The sequence below is a fragment of the Monopterus albus genome, unplaced genomic scaffold (genome assembly GCF_001952655.1).
Source record: "Monopterus albus unplaced genomic scaffold, M_albus_1.0 scaffold23.1, whole genome shotgun sequence".
Classification (NCBI taxonomy): Eukaryota; Metazoa; Chordata; class Actinopteri; order Synbranchiformes; family Synbranchidae; genus Monopterus; species Monopterus albus.
The window spans coordinates 2,614,818-2,638,187 of NW_018127903.1; the positions used below are offsets into that span (position 1 = coordinate 2,614,818).

Below are 23,370 nucleotides of genomic sequence, written 5' to 3' on the forward strand. Positions count from 1 at the left end.
TTTGCTTTCAACCAAAATGATCTAATGATCAGTCTAATTTACAGATGGGACAGGTTTTCTTGGTTTAAGTCACTTGTATCTCAGAGTGACTAAACTATTCCTCTCTACTACTGCAATATAAAAGCTTTATTTAAGTCAAGCTAACATTATTGCCCATGAATACTTTTAAGCAACAAGTACAAGTACGTTCTATCATGTATTTGTAATTAATTTCCACAAAACAATATTTAAAATCTAATTTAACATATTTATTTCAACTGGTTGAACAATGAAACAGTTACAGTGTCTCTCAAACATAAAAAGATCATCTGATTTTATTCAGAACAGATTATTTTGTTATTATATTTTATTATATTCTGCATTAAAGCATGCTATCAGACTTTTTTCCGAATCACACCGCTGACTGAGATACTGTGTAGTCTTATTGGTAAATTATCCATGTCTCTGAACTGGACTTTCCAGTGTGAAATGCCTTATTGATGAAATGTAAAGGAGGTAGTGTGACATTCCTGTGGGGATTAATGAACCAGCAAGTGCGTTGCGGGATTAACATGGCAGCTGCTCGTGGTCTTCAGCAGATATAATCAAAATCACAAACGACAGCAGGAAGGTCCAGAAGTCAAAGGTAAAATGGTCAGATAAAGACTGAGTAGGCCTCCATAGGCTCACACTGTGATGACCTCAGGACCTAAAGCTGGTAGCAGAGGTAAAGAGGTGAGAAGGTGAAGACGACATAACCCTATTAACCTTATGAAGAACATCCCTCAGGTAGTTTAGGTCACAGAACATCTACACAATAAAAGGGCAGATGTAAACAAGAAAACAGGGGAAGGTCAAATTACATTTTGCAAAATGCTAGTTTAGAAAGTGGGGGGAAAAAAGAGATGTACTTTCATAATGAAAACAAGACGGGAGGAATAAGCAGCAACAAGCAGCTCCAGTTCCTCAGAGGTACGCCCTGTTTTCTGGGTGTAGCCCACTGTTCCTCAGTAGATGTTTCTCTTTCTCCAGTCTCACACAAAGCCAAGGCTGAGGGGCCCGATGGCCCAATTTGAGTGCTGGGCAAAATCAAACGCTTGAGAAATCGCTTCCATAGTGGTGTTCCAGATTCTCTTCCAATTTCTCCAAGTCATTAGCAGCACTGGCATCAGTTCTGGAGGAAGCTCTGGAGAGCACAAAGAGGCTGTTATCACTAAACATGTGAGCAAAAAACAAAATCTGATAAAATGTACACCGCATGTTTTCACTGGAACTAAAAAGCCATTGCTGTCATTGCTTAGCTGCACTAAGAGACAATACACACTGCAATGACTTTCAGTGTTGTTTATTTGCTAGCCAACACCCAAGCCTCAGGACATTGTTATGATGTTGTTAGATTTAAAGTGTTGCTACAACAACTGTGGGAGATGTGATTAACCTAATACTGTAAATGTACCATAAAGTATAACTAGCAACATGATTCTACTCAGTGGAAAATCTTGTGCAGTGTGCATGTGTGAGTTTGTCTGCCACACCAGTGATGAGTTCTGGCCTCGGGGTATGAAGCATTTTGCAGTTATTCGTTTTCGTCGTCAGAAAAAGTTTGGTCCACAGAGATGCCATGGCACACCAGATCACGACCTGCATGCGATATACAGTACACATACTCACACAGAGCCACATAAACACAAACAAAGAACTGTTCAGAAAACCACAACTGATTCTGTGGGACTATATCACTACTATGAAGCTTTTACTTTGGGTCAGTCCATCTTTAATTATTGATGTCATGAATATATTGTACCTGACCTTTTTAGAGCAGTTTATTTGAAAATCACTAATGTTTACTATAAATTAAATGTAGAAAATACTAATTAAATTTCTTCACACTGACCTATGACTGTTAGAGTGCAAGTTCCTCACACACCTCTAAATGCCTGCATGCTGACATCTTGTCCATTTCCAAATTCTTCATCTTCGTTGCTTGAACCGATTCTCTACCAGTGCTACTTGTGGCAGATCGGTGACATTTTCACAGCATATCGCCTCAGATAATCTTTTGAGCAACTTCAAACCTAAACTCCTTTGACCTTTATCGGGAATAGAGATCTGGCATTCCACACAAGCCCATGTAGACATATAAACACACCTGTTTGCCCTTTAACACCGCTGCTAGCCTATTCAAATTCAAAGACTGATTGTTAGACAATAAAATACAACACTTGAGCTGAACTGATTAAGAGATAAAATATAAAATTAATGAATACTATAGATATTCACAGTGTAATGTATAAAAACTGTATGAAGTCAAAAACAAGTACTTTGCCATTTCCTTTCCTTCTCTGTGTACTAATGCTTCCCTTAAGCTGCACTGCCTCTCTCATCTCCTTTTATTCTCCTTCTTGCATCTCTATCTCATTTATCTTCATTCAGCCCATTGTGAGTGACTATGTTGTCACAATCAAATGCTAAACCTGGAGGGAACAGGTCAGAGAGCGTTTCTTCTTTTGTCTCCCACTGTCATTATTCTCTCTTATCAGGTCTATGCAATATGACAACGTTGCCCCACGCACCTCCTAAGCCCAAGGCTAAACTGGGGCCAAGCATATCTAAGACGAAAATTGTACCCCACTATGTTGGTAAATGTTGGGTAATGGTAATGTTTGGGTACACTTCAAAATGAAATAACACGTCTATCTAGTATTGTGCACACAGTTTTAAGACCTGGGTCAAGCTTGGCAATGGCCAAATGGGTGGAGACTCACACTTAGCACAACAAATGCCAGTGAGGTCTTAAATTCAGCCAAGCTTACTTGTCTGCTTACTGAATTTGTAAATACATAAGTTGTGACTCTTATTGGTATATTTAATGCCCTCAGATCATTGTGAAGATTACAAGAAATTAATAGGTTACTGGGGTGAGGCTGCACAATATAAACAAGAAGGACTAACAATGCATTAGTCAGCCATTAATTAGCATACTGTAGCATTCAAAGACATTAATATAATCTAAATATATTGGTCCAGAGAGAAATGCCAGAAACTGATATGTTGGGCAGCAGAATTAGTGCAAATAATGCAATGCACACACACATACATACCCACACACAAACGCTGAGATAGTCACCCATAATGATTAAGAAGTACAGAATATCAAGACAACTGGGGGACAAATTAAACAAGGTACGACAAAAAAAAAACACAAGAACGCATTGGAAAACCCTTCTGGACTGCAAGAAAGTGTGCAAGCCAAGACTGTGCAGTACTGTGCAATCAGCAACCTCCATCCATCATCACTGAAGTCAGGACATGAGAGCGAGCATGGAGGAGATGGTGAGCGTACGTGTGTGTGAGACTGAGAGTGCAAAATGAGAGGAACAACAGAAACTGCTGAGGTCACTGCAACATCAGTGTGTTTTGCAAATGTCCCCTCAGGCTGGCTTGAGTATGGCTCTGAACATACACACAGCCATTGAGAGAGCAATCAGTAAGTTATCCCAGCAGATTGCAGTGCTGTAGTAGAGGGGGTATGACTCAGCAGAAGTGACCTCACTCCTGCTCCATGTGACGCAGGTAGGGGAAGATCACCGCACGACCAGCCGAGCTGAAGCAATCACAGCAGACTTTGCTGGGTGGGTTTCTGAATCACTGACAAGAGCTTCCCAGAACCCAGCTACCCAAGGGTATACTCTCAGCTTGTGTCTACTTTTAAGTTTATGTCCAAACTGCCTGTTTACATCATGAATTGCATTCAACTGCCAAGTTTATTGAAGAGTAAAATCAATTCAAGGAAAGCTAAAACTTGAGCGTTTCAGTTAAGAGTCTGCATTATTACCGTGTCACATTGTGACCTATGACAACACATGGAGTACTGGGAGTTGGTGAAAGTTTGCCATGTTCAATAGCAGCACACCCTGCTCCACCAAAACATGTTGTAGGCATAATGTACTGTGCTACAGTATGTGTGGAATACTGGAGCACAATTTATGTGTGTTATGCTTCTTAAGACACTTTAGCCAAAAAGAAACTCATGTGTTATGGTAACAGTAAATTTCTATGTAAAGATGCCCCCCATGCAAAATTAGTTACAGCAAGAGAAGAAGCCTATCAAAACTCTTTTAAATGACACTCTGAAACTTAACACATCTGTAAGCATTTATCCTGCTTAGCCCCATCTTCTGCTCTCTGACCAAAACATGGATTATGTGGTAGCTTTGTGTTTACCCTTGAACATGCAGCATTAGAATAACATCCCTGACATTTAAATTGTGATGACAAGAATACACAGGAATCAAATGCACTCATTTGCAGGTGTTACCTGCCAGGTCTCATCATGCTATACAGACTATTGCATTGGTTCGGCTCTTTTCCTCCTGATGGCGTGTACATTTACACGCACACGAACATGCACACACACACACACACACACACACACACACACACCTGTAATGAGGATTGTTGGCTCCAGAGAAGGATGGAAGCTCTGAACTGTTTCCTCTCGTCTGTCTTGAGCTGTGTTATCATCACTGAAGAAAATTACACAAATTTAACATCAAAATGTGTCATGTATATACTGTATATCAGTGTATGAGGGAAAGCATGAAAAAATAAAGAAGACAAAAAAAATTAATGTGTGAATATGATTTTGAATATACAGTACAACATCTTATTTTACTATGCTGGAAAAATCTTTAGGGGATCATATTTCAATTTTTATATTCCTGACCACTAGGAAGAGAAGGAAAGCCAGACATATGAGCAGCGACCATGAGTATAATCTTTCATCTGTACTCAGTTAACTGCATTGATGCAAGACATAACAAGGTTTGCAAAAGAACAAATTAGCCACCATCCGTGATTTTGAGAACGCACAAGCTACACCCACTAGTCCTGTGATGCATGAAGCCTGAGAATGTAGTTTTAAACAATCAAGATGTAATATTGTTGACTACTTATGTATTTTCATGGACTACAGTGACCATAATTCCATGCAGTCATAATACAGGACATAGTGTTGGTGTGCCTTTCAATTGAAGAGTGTGCCCATAAAGGAGAATATAATTTTACTGGACTGTTTACAGTTTAATCGACTGAAACACTTCAGTACCAAAAAAAACTTTAATAAGATTAGTAGCATTACCGAACAACAAGATGTATACCTACAAAAAAAATATTAGAGCTGCAACAATTAGCTGCTCAACAGTTTATTATCTATTTCGATAATTAATTAATTGCATATGTCACATTCCAAACAAAAATGCTAAGCTTCTGATGGTTACTGCTGCTGATATGTGAGAATTAATGATGATTTGATTTGATTTATTGAGAAAATAATCACCAGATTAATTGATAATGTCCACTAGTATGACTTTTCCTCTTCAGGAAACCCCTTGTGTTAGGAATGATATGAGGTGAAATTAGTCACTGTGCCTTGTGAATACTTGAGAATATCCCCCAGTGCAATTGACAAATCAGTTGACTACATGTCTATAGTTAACAGTAACAACTAGTAGTTTGCATTTCACCAGGCAAAGTTTTATAATGACCATGTACATTTATAAAAAGGTAAACTACATTTCACTGGTTTCTGCATTTTAAAGTAGCAAAACTAGCCAGTTATGCAAGAGCTCCACAGAATCAGATGAAGCTATGTAAATTCGCTGTCCTGACCTGTGCCGTTGCTCCTCATCTCTCTGTTGGTTAGCTGTCTGTTGGAGCTGGTGTATGTCGCCCTGCAGGCCTCTGATTTTGGCCTTCTTCTCATTCAGCACCTTGACAAAACGGGAGTATAGCTCTCTCTCCAGCATCTCTTTGTCCTGAACCTGTTTCCCCAACCTAATGAGAAAACCACACGGACAAAAATGTACTGTATGTACAAAAACATACATGTAAGCATAAGACTCATATCAGTACACCTGTGCACACATACACAGATAGACAAATATGTGTTTTAAAAGCATAGGATTAGTGTTTGTCTCCGCTCTGGGAGTAATTTTCTAAAAGAAAGGGTAGTGATGCCTCCACCCTGTGCAGACATACAGTAAGTCACGCTCCTCCTCTGTCTCTGGCAATGCTCCATTCATTGGCCAAGAAATAAATAAGTAGATACACAATCACAAAAAAATGCTGTTTGAAAAGATGTCACATGCCATGTGTCTATAAGGTGAAAGACATACATGTGAATAATATGAAGTCAGTTCCCAGAAATCATATGAGGAACACTCAGTACTCTCAAATGGGTGACCAGTGATGATGTCATACCAGGAAGCACAAATTAAACAGCAAAAGGAGCTTGCATGCAAACAAGGCACTAAATACCAGCACTAAACAAAAATAATTAGAGTCTGGCAGGGTATTTTCCATGTGAACCTGCCATTTCATATTCTTTCATACACACACGTTTTAACCCACCAGCAGAGCTGTTTTCCTGGCCAACCTTACTCTCTACGAATTTGCAGGTGCTCCTGTTTCAGTCTATGATTCTCCTCCAATAGATGGCAATTTTCTGACTCCAGATCTGTGCTGAGCTTTAGGGAGTGGCCAATCATCTCTCGGTTCAGCTCTAGAGGGTCTGGAGCTGGATGGATCTCCACAGAGCCCAGATGCAGCTGAAGGATGGAGAGAAAGATATGTAGGAAAAGAAGAAGGAAAATGACAGAGCAAGATCAAATAACAATGGATTACTGGGTTACAAACTGCATGAACGTCAAAGGCAATAAAGTTTTCTCTGCAGGTTGGCTGGCTTCAACAATGATTAACAGCTGAGGAGCTCAGTAGTGTGGGAGGAGCTCAGTAGTCAGCCACTGATCATGTATGACTGGGTGGAGACAACAGAACAGATGAATACATCTCCTAGCTGCACCAGGAGAAACTGGGATTACTGGAGAAGCTGGGGGAAGTCACCCAGGAAAAACACGTCTAGCACTATAATCCTAATATGAGTCAAGGGCTAGAAAACTGATGCATAGATTAATACAGTAAACCCAATAGACTCATCTCGTGCAGTTTCCAAAATCTCCTTATACTGAAACATGAGTAACCATTTGCACGTCACCATCATCTCAAGAAGCTCCACAAATATAGAGGTGCAACAAACCATGACTTCACATTTCCTCTGAAGTGTGAGACTTTCTAAGGTGTTGACATGTCTGGGAGAAATAGTCAACGTAATACTGAATTCAGTGGTCGCTGTTAAACTATGCAAGTGAGCGCACAGTTTCCTCTCTGTTGATTCGTTCTTTCACAAGCAGGCTTCAGATGTAATAGTACATTCCTCATTTGGTTTGTATTTTGGCACAGAGCAGGGCTGAGGCATTGCAGCTGGCTACAGCAAAAGTAAGAATTTTTTAACATTTAGTTGATGTGTAAACTTTTCTAAATTCCACTGTAGCTCTCCAATTGTAAATACGCAAAATCTAAAATAAAACTATTATTGAATACAGAGAACCAAGAGTCACACTGTTCAACCTGGAGTGTTTGCTCGTCTAAGCTGCCTCAGGAAACATATTTTCAAACAGAAGCCCAGTCTTTGTTTGCATGCTACCTTAGAGATTCTCCGTTTCAAAGACACACACTCACACACACATAGAGGTACTAAGGTGCTAAATCTTCGCTGGGCTGCCTTGCGATTGCAGACCCACTGTAATAAGGCCAAAGTTTTCAAAAGCTCTCTTAAAATGCTTGTGATTTTTGTCCTGGGTTGATGCTATCCTGGCAGGCCACACAGCTGCTTTCTTCTCTGCTGGTGTACCTAAACATGTTTCAGTGAGCAGATATTCGCTTCACATCTTTCCCACAGCTTCACTACCTTACCCTACTCACCTGTTTCAATCAATCCCCTGTTCTTTGGTAGTATCTTTCCCCCAGACTTTGTTCTCTCTCTTCTTCTCTACATTTCCCTCCCCTGCCTCACTTTATCTCTAGCAATACAGACTTTTCTGCAACTACAACTACTTAATAAAACCAAGAGAAATGTAAACACTAGTACTATGTATCTTATGCCAAATCCTTTTTGACACCTGCATTATTTTAACCATGTCAGCAGCTAAAATCTAATAACTCTGATATGTTGACTTTTCTTCAAGCATCACCAGCAAATACATTTTTTCCACTTAACTGGTGAAAAATCATTTAAACAGTCCTGTAAAGAAAATGTGCACAAGTTTTCTAAAACATGTCTTTAAAAGTCTTGTAAATTCACAGCTTGCTCAGCACTAAGGCTGCCAATGCCCACCCTGATCACAACAAAAACAAAATCAGTGATTTAACAAAAACATATCAGGACACAGAGGAGACCACCCAGGATTTAAAGGAGGATGATGTTCCCAGGAACTCATAAAAATGTACAGCAACATCAGGATGTCACAGTGATACAATGCAGACCCCTCTCAGGGATTTAAAGTCAATCTGTGTGACAATGAGCTTCATTGGTCATAAACAAGTTGATGCAGATGTTCAGTGTTTGTGCACCATAGTCCATCATTAATAATAAACAATTAGACTAGTCTAGTGTGTAAGTGATCATGTCCACCCTAAAGATGCATCAACTTGCACGCTATAGTATGCTTTGAAACCTCAATTCGACCTTTGCTACATGTACCTACATTTCTGCTGTAGGCTACTTCCAGTTAAAAGCAATGATGTAATGAATTTGCCACGTGAGAAAGGATAATGTAAATGCTTTGGACCCTAACATGCAGAGTATGCTAATATTCCACACTTAAAGGAATGCTGTAATGGCTCATGCCATAATAATAAGTGGGACTTAGTAAAACTCTGTCATCAAAGTTTTATCCACTGACACTGTTGAAGAATATAAATTTTCCTGACCAGCATGTTAACATGGTATAACCAGTGTAAGACACCAGACACAGAGATCTAAAGTGCTGGAAGCTCAACCCTTATTTAACGGATTAACATTCAGAATGGCACTTACTCAGCTGCTGTTTATTTCTTCTTCTCCTTCCTTTGAATACCAAAGGCTGTCTTTACTTACAGGGTTTCTGTGAAAATCCACTGCAGTAAACATGTGAATTCCACATTACCAGAAGTTTACCTTTAAATTACAGTGTAGCATGGAAAGAGGAAGGATGTGCTAAACAAGGTAAATCAGAAAGTTCAATCAAGCAAGCAGCATGCTAATTTTTAAATATCAGTGATAGAAGGTAATTTTTTTACTGATTAGAGTTAATTGTTGAAGGCCTACAAAGCTCTTGTTTGTGTGTGTGTGTGTGTGTGTGTGTGTGCGCGCACGTGTGTGTGCATGCTCTGGCTTCTCTCCTGAGACAGAGATAAAGTTAAAGGTCAGTCTGCACACTGTTGCCAGCCTCTACCACAATGTGGGAGGTCAGATTGTTTGTCAGTGATGCACTACCTACTGCCACATTTTCTACTGTGTTACTCAATAAAACATCACTAAAATACATAAATGGTTCTTATCAGTTCAAAAAAGGTCGACGCACCAATGCTGTTAATATTAAGGGATAGAGAGACCTCCAAAACGAGGTGTGATACTTTCTGCTGTATATCTCTGCATCATGCGACGTTGAGTTCTTGGCCTTGCACACCCTGACAAAAAAAAATCGACTCTGTATGATATCGTCTACACCCATGTTTAGCAAAGTATGTCAACATAAAATCTTCTTCTCAGGATGAATTTGTCCACACAACATTATAACATGTGGTCCAGTGTGTCTGTGTGTGTGTGTGTGTGTGTGTGTGTGTGTGTGTGTGTGGTCTGTTTGTCTGCTGTGTCTCAAGACACACACAGCAGATCATAAGGTCAAACCCATGGAGAAGGGGGGATGTAGGTGTAGAGAAAAATGACACACAGAGGGTGCAGAAGACACAAAGCTTTCCTTATCACACTGTCCAACATAGTGCTGGACACCTAACCCACCATTTATTCCAAATATGACAGGACAATAAACTCCTTCAGTCAATAAACAACAATCGTTACTACTGTACTAAAATATTATTGCAATTTAAAGACTGAAATGTTAAGTATGTTCATTTCAGTCATTTACAGTCTTACTGTAATACAGTTTTTACAAAGTCATGGAAGACCAGGATGATGCCCTCATGCCCTTCAAGTTTAAACATAATAAAAATATGGCGACCATGTCTAACCACTTTTTCTTTTTTCTATCTCAAAATAACTATTGTGTCCAATGGACAAGGGAAGTGAGTGGGTGAGCACTGTGTGCATGATGACAAAGAGATAGTGTTCAAGGGTGGGCACCAGTGCTCAGAATGGCAAGTGTGGGCACTCAATAGAGAGAGTCTTGTCCCGTCAGCCCCCTCAGCTGCCGTGCAGAGGCGTGAGGCCAGATAAAGAGCAGGAAGTGAGGGGCGACAGCAGTCAGTCCGTCCCTGATAACGCAAATGTTCTCATAAACAGCAGACATGTTACAGCACTGTCCTGACCTGAGCAGGCTCCCCCTGCAGATAGCAGGGAAAAATGCTTAATTTCACTTACAAATCTGCCAAGAATACTAGACTCTGAGATGTTTGTAGCATGGCCAGAACATGTTACTGACATTAGCTCACACTAAGATTTTGAACATCAACCAGAGAGACAAATACAACTCAATGAAAAACTGCTCTAAGGTGGAGCATGCTGGTGATGATAGCAGGAGAGGTGTGTCAGCGGATCAGCTTCTTCCATGTGGTAAGGATTTAAATCTGGCTTCCAGTTGCACCACAATTTCTCAGACACAAAAACTTGGCAACAACTGAATTTTCACTTTTGATGTTTGGATGATCACTGATTTTGAATTTTTTTTTTTTTTTTTTTGAAACCACACCAACATCATTATCTCCACTTGAGGGAACTGAAAATCACTAGTCTGTATATGTAAACACAAACTTTTTGCCACAAACATACAGCTGATAGTATACGAACACACAGGGGAGGCCCTATGTTACATGAAGGCAATGGAGTACTGAAATAATTGGTCATTTGACAGATTGGCTGAAAGAAAGAGAATTAATACACTATTCTGATTAGCTGATTGACCATTTAGCCAAAGTAATTTATGACTCAAAATGTCAAACATTTGCTGCTTTCAAATTCCTAAATTAGCTGATTTGCTGCTTTTGGCCACCAGACCAAACAATATGCACACATGACACTGGGTTCTGGAAAATGTGATACTACTACTCATCAAAAATAATTTGCAGATGAACTAAAAATGAAAGTAATCATCAGTTGTAGCCCGATATTTCAGTATCACAACTGAGTCACTATAGCAACGAGTAGTTTCACAACTGACTGAGAATCAAAAGCTGAAGATCATCATAAAATGAACATTTTTGTTTTGTAAAACAGGACAGAGTGATGAATGGGTCTCTTTTATTGACAGACACAAAATTTACATTCATCACAATAATGTCTGAGGTCATATTCATAAATAGTAATGTCAGGTTAAGTTCACCACCTGTCATGTCTCTATCCTCCTGCCTTCTATTCCCAAAGGGAACTTGCCACATTTCTGGCCATTTCTGCACCCTCAAATTATCTGGCTGGGAAAATATGTTCCACTGTTTAACCTCTGACATGTTCAAAAATAGCAAATGACAGAGAGCAAGGAAAAAGGGAAAGGAAACAGGTGTTAAACAAGAGTGGTAGTTTGCACTTAATGCAAATAGTCCCCCAGGAATCTTGGACTTGTGTCTACCACACATGCATACAACACACAGCAACAATGTGAGGGTGAACTTTTTTTTAAAGCACATATGGGACTGGATAGATTTGGGCCACTGTCTATCAGTTTGTGTGGTCTAGCTGTTCCTATTGGCAATAACTTTCCCCGTACAAAAAAAGCAAAAATGCCTCCACCTACACAACACAAAAGTCAAATGTTACCTACTGTTTATTGGCTTATCTCTCTTGTGGTTGGTTCTTTTTTGCATTTTTGACACAGCACAGAGTTCCAATAATGAAGCATCAGAATCCAATGCAAATAACTGTCAATATCAATCATCTATTATTCCATTTTAAAAAAATCTTCAACAATTTCCCAATTAGTATCCCTACTATATCCTTAGTAATAACACTTATCAAGTATTTTGTTATATTTTGCATTAAACTGAGCTACATTTTGAAAAGTGAAAAGTAGACCTGTATGTGTTGGAAACTGACAGACAGAGGATCCACAAACATGTCTACTCCTCCTGTTCTTGAAATGTGAGATGCAATTACATGAGAAAGTCATATAGAGTAGAAATGTCCATCCTGTTAAATATGGCACCCAAAGGCTGATAGCCTGGCAGCCTCGTCTGTGTCTGTACGTGTCCAGACATGGACACATATACACAGGCACATCTGTATACACAGCCCACACTCACAGAGGAAAAGAAAGCCAAGGGGAGTTAGAGAAAGAATCAATTGTTGTTTGACATTGTTAGATGGGGACGGCCCTGTCCATAAATCAGGGCTTTATGGTCTCTACAGTGTTGCTAACCCTCTGGCCTTCTCCCTCTGGTCTCTTCTGCTCCCCATGGAAGTAACAGCTTCCTTTCACATTTTGGAAGAATAACACCAAAATCTTGTGAAGGCTTCATGTCCTGTACTCCATCAAACCTGTCACACACTCTGAACTATGTAAGCGCCACCTCGGCACAGTGCACAATACAGTACATGGCTCTGAACATTTTCAGCTTATGTCAGTGACTGCAGCACCAGTTTAACAAAATGTGGGCTTTCATGTGGGGAAGTAACTGCTAACATTAAAGCAAGCTCATTCCTCCTTAAAATTTAACAAACTTTCAATCAGCAAACCTCCTTCTCTAAAGGTTTACAAGCTGTAGCCATTAGACAACCACCTCATACATCTGTTATTGGATGACTGGTAACAAACGGAACGATTCCTATCTGTGGCTTTTTCCACATTGGCCTGAAGGTAACCAAGCCCTTCTAATCCTGTTATAAGACTATAAATCTTATCTTTTTAATAGCCCCCTGTAAAAAATAAGACTTCCTTTCTATTTTGTTGTATGTCATTAGATGTGTTTATCCCCGGGGACAGTGACAGGAGGGGACTGTGTGATGCTGTGGAATTCAAGGCTGAGCTACTGATAAAGCTACGTAGAATGACATCTTTCTAAAACCAATCTTCAAACACAGGTTTAACTTCTTTCAGACAACCCAGCTTTTTATGCATTACAGCTGTGCCAGTGTAGCAGTTGCATTAAAATAAGTTAAATAAAATTTTCATGCAGTGCTGCTGCCTGTCTGAACAAACTTAAAGCTGCTGCTTCTGTCTCAGTTTAAAGTTTATTTACTTTAAAACCTAAAAATGAAAAGGCTTTGTTTGTTAGACCATACCACATGTATTTACCTTCCCAGTACTGATAACTGAGTGAACATAATCAAAATCTGCCCATGCTTTTCCTCACCGAGATGTCATTAGAGAGCTTCTGATATGAGAGATGGCAGTGATCTGGAGCGAGGTGGAAGGAATACACCTCCTTGTCACTTCCTCTCCTTCCTCCTCCACTTCTGGTTAGTGCTTGAAGAAGATCCTCAACATATCTTTCCCTTGTGACTCCCATTTCATTGGCTTCTTTTGTCACCTCATCTTCTGAAACTGAACACAAAGGTGTTGATGAAACATCATGTTTTCTCTTAAATATGTGTTTCTGATTTTTGGGTCATCTTAAAGTCATAGGGTTGCATGTAACCAGAGTTGACAGCAGACTGAAAAGCAAAACTATAAACACAAATTATCTAGTAATGCATGGATGAATGTCAATGCTGATTTGAAGGGAAGCGTGCAGAGAAACCAAGGGGGGCGTCATCGACTGTTGCACAGCTGCTCATGCACGGTTGAGGGTCCAAATTAACACATCAAACACCAAAACACTGATGACCCAGAAGCCTGCACATAGCTGTCACAACCCCGTCTCTGCCTGTCAACTCTGCAGATGGACAGCAATAGAAAGCTAGGGAGCGATTATTTTCCAGGTGTTCTTCCATATGCACTCATGTCCATATGTAACCACAGACACACACTGAACATTGACTTGCACATACAAAGACAAGCCTTGTAGAGGTTAATCTACTTTATACACCTGCAATCTGCAGCACAGGAGTGAAGAGGGACAATGAAACAAGGTCACTGCTGTCCCTCTTGTTAAAGGACCAACTGTTACAATATCATGAGGTGAGGTTCAGGTGCCTACACAGCTTGGACAGCCTGATGAATGGAAGACCTGGTGACAACCCAGTCTAGTAAACAATACAAATGTTCTGAATGGTCATCGAACCTTAATATGATTTTGAAATCATTACCTTCTCCGATCCATGCTGAGCTGCCATCAGTGAGAGCTAGTGTGAACCCTGCACCAAGGTCTACAGCCCAGTCCACTCGCAGAAAGTAGGGGGTGCCTGGATCAGTAGTTACAGTGATCTGTCGGACTGTAGCGCTCATGGTCTTCAGACCTGCAGAAAATCAAAGACAGGAATCGAGAAACTCTTAACAGGGTGATTCATTTTTCCAACAACAAGCCTAAGGTTGTGTTAATCTTCCAGCTGCATCAGTCTCTCATTGTTTCATTGCTTGGATTTGTAATAAAAGTCCATGCTTGTTTCTTAAATGGGGCTCTCTCTGGGTCAGTGGACCCACATGGAGATTAACAGGTTTTGGCAGGTTTTTCTGTTGAAAAGTGGCCTCCTGGCCACCAGCAAGGTAATTACATGCTGTTTTAGATTAACAAGAATACTACCAACAACAAGGCCCAGTTGTTGTCTGATTTAATTTAGTGAGTACATTTATCCAAATATATGCAGTATAGGGATTCTTCTAAGTGAGACTGCTCTAACACAGCCAAACCACATCTCCTGGGTTTAGTTTACACATTACACTGTGGAAAAAATCTATTTTTTTATTACTCAACAAATGCTAATTCAGATTTTAGTGGAGAAGTTTGGGATAAATATGATATTTTGAGACCAATGACAGCCCTGAAAGGCATGTGTTCACATGTAATGAATGACGTGAGGGCAGGAGAGTGCAGTCAGTCATATATTACTACCAAACACACTTCAAACTAATTCATCCATGGCCATGCCAGACCACAATATGCAAATCAAAACCTGTGGGATCCATGCTCTTAGAATTACTTCATACAATAAAATTAAATAATGATTTGCCAATACTACAATGTTCAGTGAGTGCATGGAGCAATCTTATTTGGTAATATCACCTTGCCCTGAGGCTTACAGTATGTCTTGGCTAACTGACTCACTCCTGCAGCTGAAGTTCAGTGAAACAGCATATGTTCAACAAATTAGTTAAACATTGTTGATCTAAGGACTACCACATGATCCATGTGATTGCTGACCTGCTGATTTACTAACTATGCATTGTTTTTCTCCTGAAAAAGGCTTGAGAAAGTTTTACTTGATTAAGGATGTAATTACTGCTTCAACATGGAGTGAGAGGTGAGGTGGACATGTTCCCTGCCTAAATATAGGGCAAACTGTGTAAAGACAGAGGGAAAAGACAGCTAAATTGCCAGTTACCCAAGCTGGGCATGTTTTAAAAAAAATGAAAATGAGCGCCTTCAGACACTTTGCTATAAGTTATGACGCGACAGCACTTTTTAAAATTCTTTTCTGGAACCCCATCAAATATGCTGACAGACCAGGTGGTCAAGGTTACTCAAAACACACACACACCAGTGTATGCACATGTGCACATGCACAGTGAACATGGCAACTAATTAAAGATGACCCTTTGTGCTTCAAGAAGGGGTGTGGCTGGTCAAAGGGGCTGAACAAGACGAGGGAGCTGAAGGGCTCAACTTTAACCTCATAAAGTGAACCCAGCTACTCATTAGTTACTGTAACATCTGTTGTGCAGGGACGATGACCCTGTGGTAATGACAGAAAGACACTCCAATTACATAAGCAGCGCTGTCCGGAACGAAGAGCCGCACAAAATCTTCAAAGTCAATCCTGAAGTCTTCCTGTTAGCATCTGTTCAGCTACTTATTCAGAAGACACAATCACTGGAATGTGATCATCAGCTCTCCTACAGCGCTTCTTGCTTTCTCTGTAATTTTTTTGCTCAACCTTTTCATTGTCATTTCTCCTGCACTGCCGCATATGAAAAGTACAAACCATAACTCTGTGTGCAGGAAGCACTAGGCAAATAAGTCACAGAGAGTCTCTAATTATGCATCTTTGTCTTAAATGAGTTCATACAACATAGAAAATGTGACAGTAGTTAACTGTCTCTTTAATGGACCCTGACAATTAGGCCAGTCCTCTCACTGTGCTTTCACTGGACTTTTGCCTCATGCTTTCTCCAATACAATGGTTTCAAGATGAGAAGAAAAACTCTTTAGCTAGTGCACTGTTATCATGATCAGTCAGGCATTAAAGCAGTGCTGCCCTAAACAGCACCAGACTGTTCCATTGCCTTTTATTTATTATTCTCTCTAGGTAATATCTGTCTTAAGCCACTTAGCGGAAAAAAAAAATAGCATGAGTAAATATAACAAGTAGCTACTGCAATAAACCAAGACCTGGAGGTATCTAATTATCTATCTGAACTGGCTTACACAATGATCTTGTTAGAGACAGATTTAGTGATGTTGATGCACACCTTAACATGAAGACCAGGTTTCAAAAAGCTACTATACTGTAATTTACTCACAGACACATTCAGTACATCTATTCTTGCTGCTTGCAGAGGAAGCAGTAATGTAATGGTAATGGATCAGGGCCAGACTCTGTCATGAACTCTTTTCTGAATTTTTTGTCATAATAAATTTAGCAAAGGCCTTTAAGGTGGGTTTCAACAAGGCTACAGATCTACAGTATGTCTCACATCATTGTCAATGAACCTTCTTAATAGATTAGGTGTTCAACTCTAAGGATGGGTTTTATAGCCAGTTCCATTTTAGATCCAGTCCCAAGTCATTAAGGTCAGTAGCCAACAAATTCCTTAACAAGACTTTCATTAACATTCTCGGTTTAATTTATTTTGTCCCTCTCTGACGTTGCAGGCTTCAGCAAAGAAAAAAAAAGTTGGGGTTAGGAATGAGGTTAGGCTATGGCAACAAAGCATTTGTCTCTAGACTTAGAGTGGACATACTTTGTTGACTTAATCTGAAACAATAATTGCAACCCTACTGCTATCAGTGATGACACTTCTAAACCACTGGGTGAAAAATGCACATAGAAACTGAAAGTGCTACTGCAGGCAACATCATTTAGCTGAGGAAGTTATACAGTCCTGCAAATCAAGCTACTGAAGTTCTTATTTTTAGAAAATGCAAGCTACAGTATATAGCACAGTACAAAAAGTTATAAATTTCCATAATTTAAATGCCACTGAATTGACACAAGGAATACAAATTACTAACAGCGACAACATATTTCAGAATAGAAAGTATACCACTAACTTTTGGAAAGAATAAGTAATCTGCAACCTACCTTAACAAACAGCAGTGAGCCACGGCTCAACTTTAGCTCTACATTAAAATCACTGAACCAATAATTAATTTCAATGTTAAACAAACATACAGTATGTTGTGAATCTGCAAGGGTTGGTTGCCTGGCCTCTGCCCTTCCATATAATATTGCATGAAACATTTTACTAACCATGGATTCACCTATTTGATTTGATTTGATTTGATTTGGTTTGATTTATTCTTTCAAACATACAGAACAAATGACATCAACACACACACATGATTACACAAGGCCAACCACTGCTAATCCAGAATCAGTTTGCTTATACCCAGCACAACAAGTCTTTTTCTCATAGGAATAAATTACAGACACACATCTATGGCAGTTATCTAGTGAAGATTATGGTATAAAAGTATAATGACACTAACACAATACAGTCAGTGACAGCATGACATTGGTGGGCCTAATTTTCATTCTTCAGTTTGCAGAAGTCATATTTTGTTAGGGTAAAGACTGCATAGAACCACATGACCACAGTCCCAGTAATATCACTCCCCTACAATCAATACAAAAAGGGAGCATATATCATTGCTGGGTACAATTTTACTGGCATCAAAATATGAATATTATGGGAAGAGGTTTGACCTGATGTTCTCTTTAATACAAACAGAAAAAGACTGCACAAACTGAGGCTACATGAAGCCTGGGTTTGATTACAATAATCAGGCCAGCATGTAACCTTAACTGGTCAGTGGACTGTAAGCTATAACATGTCATTACATTAAGTGGAATATGAGGCCATATAACTTTTACACTTGCTCTGAGAGACCAGACTCTCTATTCGAGGACTTTCTTTTTACACCAAGTTTGCATGTACACTGTTGTAAAATATGTTAAACATTATTTAAGTGTGGTTTACAATCTGACAGATTTCTGGGTACATGAAGAGTTCTTTAGCAGTGTCTCAGAAGGAAGGTTTGAGGGGAATTTACAAAACATGGTTTAAATGTAATCAAGGTGCTGTTGTGGCTGGTTGGAGGAGGGGACTTCATTGTGAAAACTCTAAAAGAAAAAAGGACCACAAAAATTTCACTCTTACATCACCAAGAGAGCACAACAATCAAACTATTCTATAACATTACAGCTAAATATTTTTTTTTATAATTGCTTAATTGTGAAGTCTACAATATGCCAAAAATAGAGACAAATGCCTATCTCAAGTCGTGTCCAAAGTGAAGAGGTAAAGTAACCCTCTAAAATCCAAAAAACGCATTCAAGCAAATCCTTAACTAACGTTATAAAACTTGTAAACATGAACTCTGTAGATATTTGTACCTGATGTAATAATTAATTAATATCCTAAAACACGATTTAAGTAGTGTTTGAGCGTGTTAATGTTATGCTTTATGACAGGCTAACGTTACATGTGTTCAGTTTTCTTTACAATTATCTACAGAAATTGCATTAATACGGTATTATAACAACTTCCGGGTAGTGTAAATGCTTTCTAACTAGCTTACTCATCACCAGTGCACCATGGTGGAATAAAGTATTTCGATGCCGTGAATCCTCGCTACGTAAATATTACAACAGTCTTCAGTCAGTTGGACTAAATTCTCTTTAATCGTGGTGTAAGTAAAAAAAAAATCACATGTAAAAATTTCCCTGAATGGACTTACGATATCTTGCTGTTGACAGTTCTGACTTAAGATTGAACCTTCACCGCTTGTGTTTTCAACCAATCAGCAAAGGACGCTTTGCTACGCAGAGCGTCAATGCGTTACGTAAACCTCTTTGGTTACGGTACGTAAGTTCCTGAGAGCAGGAAGTGTGATGTGGCTCTGACTCCAAAACAAAAATGGTAAGCTTGTTTTATTAAATAGGCGTTCTTGCTCCTTTACAGTGACTTTTAAGCATCGTCTGTAGCATGCAGTCTACGCTCGATCTGTATCGGTTACATACTATTATAGGAAGTACTGCTGATATTGGGGCCAAAGCAGGACGTTTAGTAAAATGCAAAGTTAGCACTGGCTAGCTACAATTGGCTACAAGTTTAGCCAGTCTAGTACATTATGCTTCTGTTTTTAAATATCGCTCCCCTGTGACGTTAGGTTTATTTTGCCACCGATGTATCACTGTTAACGCGAGTCATTTGATTACGCAGATCTAAACGTTTTCTCTCTTCAATGAGTACGAACGATACGGGTATGGCATTGTTTTGAGGCGTGTGCCACGTATCTAACGTTACACCATAGTTAAGGGAGCATGCATTTGTGTGCGGGGGACTAGCTGCGTATTATATTGACTGGCATTCCGAGCTTGTTTATAAGTTTGATAATAACGGGAATAATTGAAACAGAAGCATTAACGTAAGTGAATAAGTAAGCAATTTACTTGTCCTCCGAAGAACCAAACTTAAATATTTCGGACAAGGTGTTTTTACAAGTTTTGTTTTCATCTTGAACAAACCATAGCAAAAACAAACACACCTAGGGAAGGTGGATCGTGTAACATCACAAGTGCTAAATTATTAGGCCTATACCAAAGGTTCCATAAATATCAATTAAAAATGATTGTAATGTATGAATTTACTGTGTAAAAAATCACAGTCTGGATTTGCTTCTGGCAGGAGGGTAATTACTGACAGAATGACCGATCCATACACTTTTATGTGTTATGAGAAAGTGTGACAAACGGTGGTCTCACAGTTTGTTATGGCTTGTACATTAGTATAGCACTGCACTTAAAAATGGAAATTTTGACCAGTAGTCTGTGGAAAAAAATAATAAGTTGCTGCTGAATCTTTGACAATTACATGACGTTAACTGGTTGTAATCAACCAGCTCATTTCTTGGTTACAGCATCAGAATGAACAGCTGGCACAACAGCAGCCCTCACTGCAAGAGGCATTACATCAGTGTTACAGAAAATTAACCATAGTTAGTGTTTTTACGACTTATTGCTGGTAAGCTGCACTCGACTGCGTCTGTACTAATTATGTCATTCTCTTTCATCTTGCAGTCGGCCATTTTCAACTTCCAGTCACTGTTAACAGTGATTCTTCTCTTGATCTGTACCTGTGCCTACATCAGAGCGCTGGCTCCTAGCCTCCTGGACAAGAACAAGACCGGGTATAATTAGATACTATGACCCCATTTACACCTTTGGTTTTAAAATCCTAATGCGTCTTGAGCAATCAGATCACAAGTGGATGGCGCTAAATGCAAGTGTAAAGGACCACTAAGATGGATTGTGATCCAATCAGTCAAACCACTTGCTGGAGTGGAAACACTGTTGTCTACCCAACAAGGTCATTACAGGAAAATATGATATCAGTGCAGGACAGCTCAGCAAAGAAAGAAACATGCGATAGAATTTTATAGACTTATTATGTACAAATCTGGCACTTTTCTTCTTCTTTGATTGGGGAGACGACTGTCACTTGTCTGGCAGCGGATTGACTTAATAACTGTTCAATGGTTTGTCCTTTTGCAGAGGTGACGCAGCAGTAATGAAATCTGAACATGTGGTTTGTTGGATACCTTGTATGCATATAGGCAGGTGTGAATGTACCTCAGCTGTACTTGTTTGGGTCACTGGAATGCATTTTAAAACCAAGTCTAAACGGGGTCTTTGAGATGTGTAGCAACAGAGGTGCCACAATGAATTTACTGTTTGTCCTCACATGAATGAAGAGATGGTCAAAGACTCAGGGGTGGACTAAGGGCATTGAAAAAGATTGCATTCTAATTTCATGGCCACTAATTTCATTCAGTGCTTGCTAATGTATAATGATCCAATATGCACCAATGATTTGTTTTGTATAAGTGTTATACATTATTCTCCTTTCACCACCAACTTTATTCAATTTTCACGTTTGATTCCTAGTGGTTTACTTTTGTATTTCAGCCTATAATAGAGCAGTTTGGTTTCTTTCAGCAGCAGAAAACCTTGTATTTACCAAAAAAGATATACCCTCTGATAAAGCAGTCTGGTCTTTGTCACGATGAAGTATATTCATATAAGCCCTCCAAACTTAAATTATCACACACTTTGTAACTCACTCTAGCCTCTGAGGAGACAGCGCCTCGTTGACGCGAGTAAAGCTGCAGAAAGCTTTAAATTTTCATTATTATTGGACCATCATTATTCCTGGATGTACAAATTTTGTGATTCACTTCTAAGACATGAATCACAAAATTAGGAACACTCACACACATTCTCACCCACAGTACACCACACACTCATATTGCACATTGTTCAAGCAGGGAGGGACATACTCTACAGACAAACACAAGAAACTGAGAGTGACAGAGGGATGATTTAATGTTTTTCCCTCTTGATTGATTTCATTACTAAAAGATGAGCCATTATTTGTGTTGATTTGGTGCCACACATCATCCTATTAGTTCTTGAGTAAATTGTGGAAAATGTAACTTGTACACCAGAGATAATTAAGACCCGCCTGCTGTCCCCTCCCCTTCCCTTCCACTCTACACACTCCTCACATGGGTTTTGTAGGGAGGTGATCACAGCCATCCTATGAAGCTGTAACAGAGGTCTGACTAGCAGTTACTATACTAGTAGTACTTTGATGTATCAACACAGTATCCAGGCTATTTTTAGCTTTTAATATCACAATAACAATCATTTCTGCCTTTTTATTTCAATGCTGTAAAAAGACAATTAACTTTTACCAACCAGTAAAATAAATTGACACAAAAATTATGCCTCCCTGTGATATTTGTAATTGTTCTATCTTTTAGGCTCCTAGGAATTTTCTGGAAGTGTGCCAGAATAGGTACTCCTATGAATTTTCTTTTTTTTTTCTTTCTCTTTAAACTTTGACATTTGTCTCATAATACCAATGAAAATGTTGTGATGCAACTTTGAGCTTTCCATTATTTCTTATTTCCAGGTGAGCGGAAGAGTCCCTGGGTGGCTTGCTGCTGTGTCATCATGGCTTTTAGTATATTGTTTCTGCAGTAGCAGTGTGAAGAAAACCACAGATGGAAACATTGTGGAAAGGAACAGACAAGCAGGCATGGACAGTATGACTGTAGAAGAACAACAACACAGTCTCCACAGACCGTCACTTACATAATGTAAAACGGACACCTGTCACCATTCATCGTAGCTGTGTAGAGAGAAAATGCGTTTATAGGAGGAGGGGTGAGCCCCAGAGTGTGCTGTACCCCGCCACGGATTCCCGGTCTGTCCTTGTGTTTGATTATGTGGAGTGTTTGTGTGTAGGGGGCCAGTGCTTTCTGTTAATTAGCCATTTTAGTTTAAAGGGAGGAAAAAATCACATTGTGGGATCAAATGATACTTTGTCCAAACATTTCAAACAGATTTTTTTTCCCTTTGAGTTTGTCACAATTCTCCACAAAAAGGACCTTCGTAACTGTTAAGCGATTCACCTGAAGACTTATATTTGTAATATGTTTTCTGTTTGTTATCTAAATGATGACCATATTGATATGCAAACAACATGGCATAATAGCTCTTCACACATTTGCCTAAAGAGCTACAGGTGTTTTAAAAGTCAGTCAGTTTGCCGCTATTTATTAAAGAGCCTTTTTGAAAATCCGGTTTGAGCAGGCTGATTTTTGTCATCATCTATTTTGATTAGTGTGTACCTGTTTGTTGTGAAAATGCCACACTGGAATATGAATTGTCATTAATAAGGACATGCAAAAATACATGTTGACGATATACCTGTACACCTTTTGTCAATCATCTGTCTTTAAAATTTGTTTATTTGTGCATCTGTGATCGCAGCAGCAAAGTTTCTTGAGTAGTTTTAGGGTAAGAGGACCTTACAACCTTAAGGGTTGCTGGACTGGTCCACATCTGAAGTCTAGTGCTCAGAATTCTTGTTGGAGTGCCACGGACTCTGAAGAGTTTATGATAACCTCTACTATAACCTTGCAGTCAGCACTCATCTTCACAGGGTTTACTGGAAA

General features: G+C 39.3%; 2 protein-coding genes across 2 annotated transcripts; one reads left to right on the forward strand and one right to left on the reverse strand.

Annotated features, from left to right (window-relative positions):
- Positions 1 to 244: 244 nt before the first annotated feature.
- On the reverse strand, positions 245 to 19,153 carry LOC109957009 (DNA repair protein XRCC4). Its single transcript, XM_020594572.1, has 8 exons — positions 19,084 to 19,153; positions 14,273 to 14,422; positions 13,378 to 13,568; positions 6,421 to 6,587; positions 5,650 to 5,814; positions 4,423 to 4,505; positions 1,515 to 1,620; positions 245 to 1,165 (listed from the first exon to the last, which is right to left on the reverse strand). Exons 2-7 carry the CDS (start codon positions 14,409 to 14,411, stop codon positions 1,556 to 1,558), a joined length of 810 nt encoding a protein of 269 aa, XP_020450228.1. The 5' UTR covers positions 14,412 to 14,422; positions 19,084 to 19,153; the 3' UTR covers positions 245 to 1,165; positions 1,515 to 1,555.
- A 17-nt stretch (positions 19,154 to 19,170) lies between these two features.
- On the forward strand, positions 19,171 to 22,991 carry tmem167a (transmembrane protein 167A). The gene is made up of 4 exons (XM_020594573.1): positions 19,171 to 19,265; positions 20,426 to 20,535; positions 22,171 to 22,205; positions 22,323 to 22,991. The coding sequence occupies exons 1-4, from the start codon at positions 19,263 to 19,265 to the stop codon at positions 22,391 to 22,393; spliced, it is 219 nt and encodes a 72-aa protein (XP_020450229.1). The 5' UTR covers positions 19,171 to 19,262; the 3' UTR covers positions 22,394 to 22,991.
- Positions 22,992 to 23,370: the final 379 nt, after the last annotated feature.

Bases quoted from the DNA above. Each gene is read 5' to 3' on its own strand.
- LOC109957009 (XM_020594572.1), bottom strand. From the start codon at position 14,411: ATGAGCGCTACAGTCCGACAGATCACTGTAACTACTGATCCAGGCACC. The intron at 13,569-14,272 runs GTAATGATTTCA...CTTTGTGTTCAG, and splicing joins CTCAGCATGGATCGGAGAAG to TTTCAGAAGATGAGGTGACA. The intron at 4,506-5,649 runs GTCAGGACAGCG...AATTTTCTTCAG, and splicing joins GATGAGGAGCAACGGCACAG to TGATGATAACACAGCTCAAG.
- tmem167a (XM_020594573.1), top strand. The intron at 20,536-22,170 runs GTATAATTAGAT...TCTATCTTTTAG, and splicing joins CTGGACAAGAACAAGACCGG to GCTCCTAGGAATTTTCTGGA. The intron at 22,206-22,322 runs GTACTCCTATGA...TCTTATTTCCAG, and splicing joins CTGGAAGTGTGCCAGAATAG to GTGAGCGGAAGAGTCCCTGG.